General features: G+C 43.8%; 1 protein-coding gene across 1 annotated transcript; it reads right to left on the reverse strand.

The window, feature by feature from the left end:
- Positions 1-1288: 1288 nt before the first annotated feature.
- On the reverse strand, positions 1289-6034 carry LOC104961633 (cyclin-K-like). The gene is made up of 7 exons (XM_010790310.1): positions 5846-6034; positions 5573-5630; positions 4365-4534; positions 4098-4270; positions 3988-4018; positions 3836-3901; positions 1289-2261 (listed from the first exon to the last, which is right to left on the reverse strand). The coding sequence occupies exons 1-7, from the start codon at positions 5940-5942 to the stop codon at positions 1828-1830; spliced, it is 1029 nt and encodes a 342-aa protein (XP_010788612.1). The 5' UTR covers positions 5943-6034; the 3' UTR covers positions 1289-1827.
- Positions 6035-6812: the final 778 nt, after the last annotated feature.

Raw genomic sequence — 6812 nt, forward strand, 5'->3', positions numbered from 1 at the left:
CTTGGAACATGGGGACAAACACTTGGTAACGAGCACGTCTCGGTGGACCGGGTGAAAGCTGCTCAGCTGGACTTGGACCAGCCGGTGGTACTGGCTCGACCTCCGCGACGGGGCCGCCCCCTGGCCTTGATCCCGGTCGCTGAGTTGAGACCCGTTGTTCCGGTCTCGCCTCTTCCGGAGGCTGCACAGGCAGAGGTCGTTTTTCCGACTCCCGTGCTCAGGAGTCGTGGGGGTCGGCCTATCGTTCCGCCCCACCACGCTGACTTTGTTTATGGGGGAATTCTGGGGGGGCTTGTGTGGTGACACATTATTGGTATATAATTCACTGTGTGATTTGTGTGTGTTGCAACCCGGACCCGTTAGTGAGGGTACCGGGGTTTGACGTCATTCATGCTAGCTGGTTACACAGAGTAGCACATGTACTTACGTCTTCTTGATTAATGAATAATAAAGTGTGGAAGTCCTTTCTGAATACAGCGGCTCTACAATAGTTATATATATATATATAACTAGGGTTGAGAACCGAAACTCGGTTCCAGATGAGAACCGATAAGAAAATGCCGGGTACCGGGTACACATACAAAATACACAATTTTGGTTCTGCTTAACGGTTCCTAAACGCAGTAGACCCTTTATCCCATCGGGTCCGTCTACGCCACTGGCCATATGTGTGTTCTGGAGAATCACAGAACGGCCGGTGGTCAGCGGGCCGTTGACGGCCGGCTCGGTACGCTGACGCCGGCACCGCCCTTAATTTTTTTTAAACGGCATCAAGTAAGTTGCGCTGACAGGCGACAGAGATCCACAGTTGCCCCCGCAGCGAGGCTCCCCCAGCGCTCCCGTAGACAGTTTGCGAGCTCAATCACTTCATAACACCAAAGATGGATCGTGGTAAACGCTCTAAAGTGAGGCTCCACTACACTAAAAAAGAAAAAGACAAGGCACAGTGTAATGCCTGTTAATAGCTTGCCACAGGCATAGCTTAGGTAAAATAAAGCACCGCTATTGTGCAATACATTTGTATTTCATGTATTTTTTTTATTTGTAAAAATGTCAGTTAAAGCTTAAAAGAATAAAGATATTTTTGTTATCTAAACGTTTGACCTCTTTCTTTAACAATTTTGGAATCGAAACGGGGAATCATTAAGAACCGGAATCGATAAGCAGAACCGGAATCGATACATTTCAAACGATACCCATCCCTATATATAACTGACCTATAGAGCCTACATCATATATATCTACTACATTAACAGGAACATTTTTTAAATATTGTATCTTCAGCTACTGGTTTTTCAGGTTTTTATTATGAACAAAAAATAAGTTTAAATAGAAGCATTTTTGAAAAAGTGTGCCTATGTATTCACAACATTACATCCTTACAAAAATGATCTTTTCCAGAGTTTCCTTTTCATCATATACCAGTAGAAAGATATTTGACAAAGGAAACTAATCTGTTTGAATTGAATTGGCAGTTGTGAAATGCATAGCCGTTTACAGACTAGCCTTACTAGACCCCTACTAGAATAGGGGGAAAGCTGTCGTTACAGTACTGCGTTCTCTTGATTAGGCGTATGGAAAGATAACAGTGAAAGTGTTGTGCTATTGAACATCCAAAATATGTCAATAGGACACCAGGCGATTATAGACATTTTAGAAGATAAAACGGATGTGTAAACTGTCTACATTAAAACATGACAGAATGTAATGACATAATGTGCAAAAAAGAGAGCTAAAGCTACACATGTATTTTACAATCCTCCATGTCTCCTTTAACACAGAGCATTCATATCACTAAAGCTGCCTTTACAGGGATTGTATTGATCCTCATCTCATCCAAGTACCCCGACTCAGCCCATTGACTGGCGGCATCCCAGGAGGCAGTTGATTGTGTCCAGCAGTTGTTGGTGGGGGGGGGTACCCACTATTTAAAATAGGTGCCATCCCAATGACTGAGGGAGGAGGAGCCAGCAGGTAGCTATAGGCTGAGAGTGGGGGGGTGTGGAAGGGGGTTGTGCCAGGGGGGAAGTGGTGGAAGCCCAGTGGTGGACAACAGGCCGGGGGGGCAGTGGTGTAACAGGAGGCCTCTGTCCTCATCATGGACTGGAGCTTCTGATAACCTTCACTGGACACCAGGGAGCTGGAGGTGGTGAGGTCCATGGGAGGAGGAGGTGGTGGTGGTGGGCAATGGGGTAAAGGTGGGGGGGGTGGTCTGGATGAGAGATCCGAGGCTGGTGGATAGGAGGAAGGGGGTTTATGGTCTGTAAAAGAGAAAAGAGATGAAGTGAATGTCAATACATCAAAAAGGTTTGTACTAGGGATGCACCGAATATTCGGCCACCGAAAATGATTGGCCGAAAATGGTTAAAAAGGCCCTTTCGGCTTTCGGAATGTCACCGAATGTCAGAGAACAGGGTTACGTTGATCATACTCCGCATATTTGTCCGGGTGTTTTGATTTCAAGTGGTGGAGTAATCCCGAAGTGGTGAAAGTCTTAGCAGTTACACCCCCTCAAGAAATGTCAGCTGAACACGTTTTACAAATCGCAATCCGCGCCTCTTTCTCTGATATTTTGAAATATCTCCAAGCGGCAGACATGTTGGCTGTGAGCCAGCCGCGAGCATGGTCGCGCGCCGTGCTTGTCGCCGTGTTTTGATAACGTCATCACAACAACACGTTAGGTTACCAAACTTATAGGTGCATTTGTTGTTGTTGAAGGACTGGCTGTTACAGTCTTTATTTACACTATTTTGTTGTAGGCCTACTGGCCTAGATGTTTATGCAGTTTTAAAGCACCTTGGCTTTGTTCTGAATGCACTTTGTTGTAGTTATCCTACAGAGAAAAGAAAATGCACTTGACTTGGAATGAATGGCGATTCATGCCGGATATGCACAGCGTAGGGCACTGAAAAACGATGCTGTTCCTACTTTGTTTGGACCAGCAAGAGATTTGGGTACACAACCTGTAGGTATTCATTGTTGTTTGTGTATTTATGATGTTTAAAACAAACAAGGTATCTATCACGACTGTTTAAATGGGTAAACGTTTTTCGGACTACTACGTTGGGATCGCGGAGAAATGCTCTCCGCAGACCCATGCTCACAGCGTTATAAACCTTTTTCTTACTCAATACTGTGAGTGTTTGTGTGTGCTCAGGATGAGTTTCGCTTGTTCTCTGTGTATCGCAGACAAGGAAGCCTGTCTGATCTGGCTCTGTAAGGAAGTGGCAGATTTTTTCCAGTTGTGTATTTTCAGATTCTAGCGCACTCGAGCTGGTTTCTCCGAAATTACCTACCCCACCTTTAAAATTAGTAGCAGCAGTTTAAAAACAAACAACTAAGTGACATAACACATTAAGGTATGTTAAGATTCTTCAAATAATAATAAAAAAATACAAATGAAAAATAATAATAATAATTACAACATAATAAAATTTCCCTTGTAACTAATAATGTTTTCTTATACAGTAATTGGTAAAATAATAATAATGCTGTTACTTTTTAGTCGAGTTAAATGCTACTTAAAAAAGGCAGCTCTCTATTTTCCTCATCCTCACAAGACACATGGTGAAGGGTGAAGCTGTTTTACTGTCACAAGAATACAAATGACCCCCTTTATTACCATGCAAGAGTAGGTCACCCTTGAAAAAGAGATCATTGCTCTCAATGGGATGTCACTTGGATAAATAAAGGTTTTGAATTGAATTGAGGCAGAATAAACAGGAATATGGTTGCAGAAAATGTTAATACTGTGGTGAACCTCTTATTTCATGCAATTGATTCCAGTTTTAAAACTAATGGTGTCAAAGGAGGATAAGAGCAGACACTTTCTGACCTGGGTTTATGGAGACTGGAGGAGGAGGGGGGGCCGGAGGTGGAGGAGGTTCTAGATTTGACAGCTCTGGAAAACAAAAGGTGTCGATAAAGAAAAACAATGTAAAAACGAAAATAGATGGAGCTCAGGGTTAGGTCTGGGTTTGTACTCACTGCTGGGCTTGCTGTCATCTTTTGGCGATGGCTAAAATACAAAAATGCAGTCTCAGTCTGAGTCAGAAAAACATGTTTGGCATAAAATGAGATGTAACACACCCACTCACCTGGGCTGGTCTTGGTAATCGGGGGCTGGTCTGAGGGGAGGCCTTCTTGGCCTGCGGTGGGGCAGGGGGGGATAGGAGGGAAAGCTGGGGGGGGGTTCCAGCTGTCCCCATCCCTCCATCAGGAATTTTCTGCTTGGCCTGAGAATACAGGTCCAGGATCTGGTGGCAGATATCTTTGCGATGGAGGACAGCATGAGAGATCAGTGGAGGAAAACGGATTATTATATATGTTTGATGTACTGTGGATAGTGTGATAGTTCTCCTCACCTTCAAGCACCTCAACAGGCACATCGTGGACAAACTGCTCCCACCAGCGCTGGGACAACTGCTTGGAGGTCCAGTCCTGGATGTCAAACTTAGAGAGGCGTCCAGCCAGATACATAACGGCCACGGCGATGATCTGCGGCTCCCACTGCAGGGCCACCATGGTGCACAGGCTGGGGGCCGCATGAAGAGTATTCATGACTGCCTAGTATTGATTGATTTATGGCGGGCCACCATAATAACATAATTGACAGTCACATATTGATTTTCTATTTCTTCTTTCAATTAAAATGGTTAACATTTTTAATTCATTGTAGAGCTGTGAGCAGCAGGTTGATTGGCTGAGGCCATGCACTGTGTTTTACAAACATGCACTCTCTTAATCAGAGCATGATAATGTGATGGAGCAAGAGGCCCCTCTTTTCAAATAAGTCATCAGAAAGGAGCGTAGCTAGTTAGGATCGATTAAAGCTTAGAGTCAAAGTTAGGTGTCTTACAATGCTACCTGATTCTTAGATGTGCTAAATATCGAGGCTTTTTCACAGCTGCAGAATGAATACATTTTTTAATGGCAATTCGTTTTTTGCTGTGTTTTCACCAATCACCATCAAATCTATAGAACCATTGTTTTCATATTTAAATTGTTTACTAGAGTACAACATTGTTTGTGTGAGCACCTTTCTTTTAGGGCTTTTCCCCTTTAATGAAACAAATTAGAAACAGAATACTATAGGTTGTGTTACAGGTGAAGAACACTGACATGTCATGTATTGAATGAGTTTGTGTCCTGATGGTTAACTGCACGTATTGTAGATTGCTTTGGTTAAATTAAGTGTTTTATGTTTATCTGGCCTCCTACTTTAGTTCTTGCACCAGATGTATGCATTTAACTTTATATTGTAGTCTATAGAATATAGATTGTTGTATATTGCAATATACAGTATGGTATATTGCAATATAGCACAACACGGAAGTGACAGCGCTCTTTTATTAAGATGTTAAAATGCAAAAACACACTATGATGCTAAAATAAATGAATAAACATGATAAATAATTGTGAGTGCAATATTGATTAAACATAATTGTGTTAATCGTTTTGGCCTGCTTCCATACCCTTGAAACAGTAATTATATAATAAATATTGAAACAAATATCTTTACCTTTGTCAACCTATTATTCCTTATTCACTTAGTCACCGTCTGTGGACTCACCTGTCGTTCACAAAGGTCCAGGCCATCTGAACCAGCTTCTGCACCTTGTTTTTGTCCCCTGAACAACACAGGAATTATTAACATCAGCTTCTTACAACCCCCAGCACCCCCGGACACCCCATCAGGCACTTCCTCAATGACTGACTTGTTTCTAACCACACACTACAGTCAAGTTCTCATTTCAATTTCTGGTCCAACTACTCTTCTCAATATATTTGTCTTTATTTAGTCTTTGCGAAAAAACCCTAAAGAGGCAAAGGGAAACAGAGGTACCTTTCAGCTGCTTGGCATAGCGCAGCAGGAACTGGTAGGGGTGCTCCACCTGCAGGTCGAACTTGATGGTCTGCAGCAGAATGCGCTCCAACACCATTACCTCCTCCTGTTAGAAAATGATTCTTCCTTAAGAAAATGGTGAAGCACTTTATAAGAAATAGCTATCCAGCACTCAAAGGATAAGAAGAGTTAAATTCTGCAGGTTGTCAGCCAAAACGTAGAATGAGGAAGAACAGGTCTGTAGTGTGAAAGCTTGAAATGCATGTTTTCACTAAATGCAGACAGGGGTGCCTGTTTCCCCAAAGCACTGCAAGTCAAATAATATCAAACTCATTAGCCGCGTTCACACCAAGTACTTTGCCGTACTTAGTTCCCAGCACTTAGTTCCCCCATGGAACTAAAGAGCCGATCGCGTTAAGTCCCTGAGGGAAGATTACGCAAATGAGCCGCTGATGTCACTTTGTCTTCTTCTGCTTTGGGTTTACTGGCAGGCCGCAAACAACTTCACGGCGTATACTGCCACCCGAAGTCCCCGGCCGGAAGTCCCCGGAGTTGGGGACTGGCTTTAGTAGAAGCTGCTGGGCTCCCGAGTTTTACGGGCCGTGGTTTGCAATTCACCCAGCCAATCAGAAATTGGTACTTTTTTCTCCCCAGGATAGTCCCACCTCTCTAGCAGGCACTAAAAATGGGGGTAAATGTTCTCTGAACCAAGTTCTCTTTTTGCTGTGAACGCAAAATTCCAGGCACTATCGGATACCTTGGTTGCTGATTGGCTAATGGTTAAGGCCCAGATACACCGGCCCGAAATCGGCAGTAAATGGGAGTCGGGCCGAACATGAGCGTGGGCACGCCCTATTCGGACTGGTGTGCGCCGCACCGTCGGGTCTTTTCTGCCGACCTGACGCCTTTTCTTGCCGATTCAATACGTTGAATCGGCGTCGGGAACACCACCGGAAGTCGGACAAAG

The sequence above is a fragment of the Notothenia coriiceps genome, unplaced genomic scaffold (genome assembly GCF_000735185.1).
Source record: "Notothenia coriiceps isolate Sejong01 unplaced genomic scaffold, NC01 NC01_scaffold00000081, whole genome shotgun sequence".
In the NCBI taxonomy this organism is placed as follows: Eukaryota; Metazoa; Chordata; class Actinopteri; order Perciformes; family Nototheniidae; genus Notothenia; species Notothenia coriiceps.

Bases quoted from the DNA above. Each gene is read 5' to 3' on its own strand.
- LOC104961633 (XM_010790310.1), bottom strand. From the start codon at position 5,942: ATGGTGTTGGAGCGCATTCTGCTGCAGACCATCAAGTTCGACCTGCAG. The intron at 4,535-5,572 runs GTGAGTCCACAG...TGCGGCCCCCAG, and splicing joins TGGACCTTTGTGAACGACAG to CCTGTGCACCATGGTGGCCC. The intron at 3,902-3,987 runs GTGAGTACAAAC...TTTGTTTTCCAG, and splicing joins AGATGACAGCAAGCCCAGCA to AGCTGTCAAATCTAGAACCT.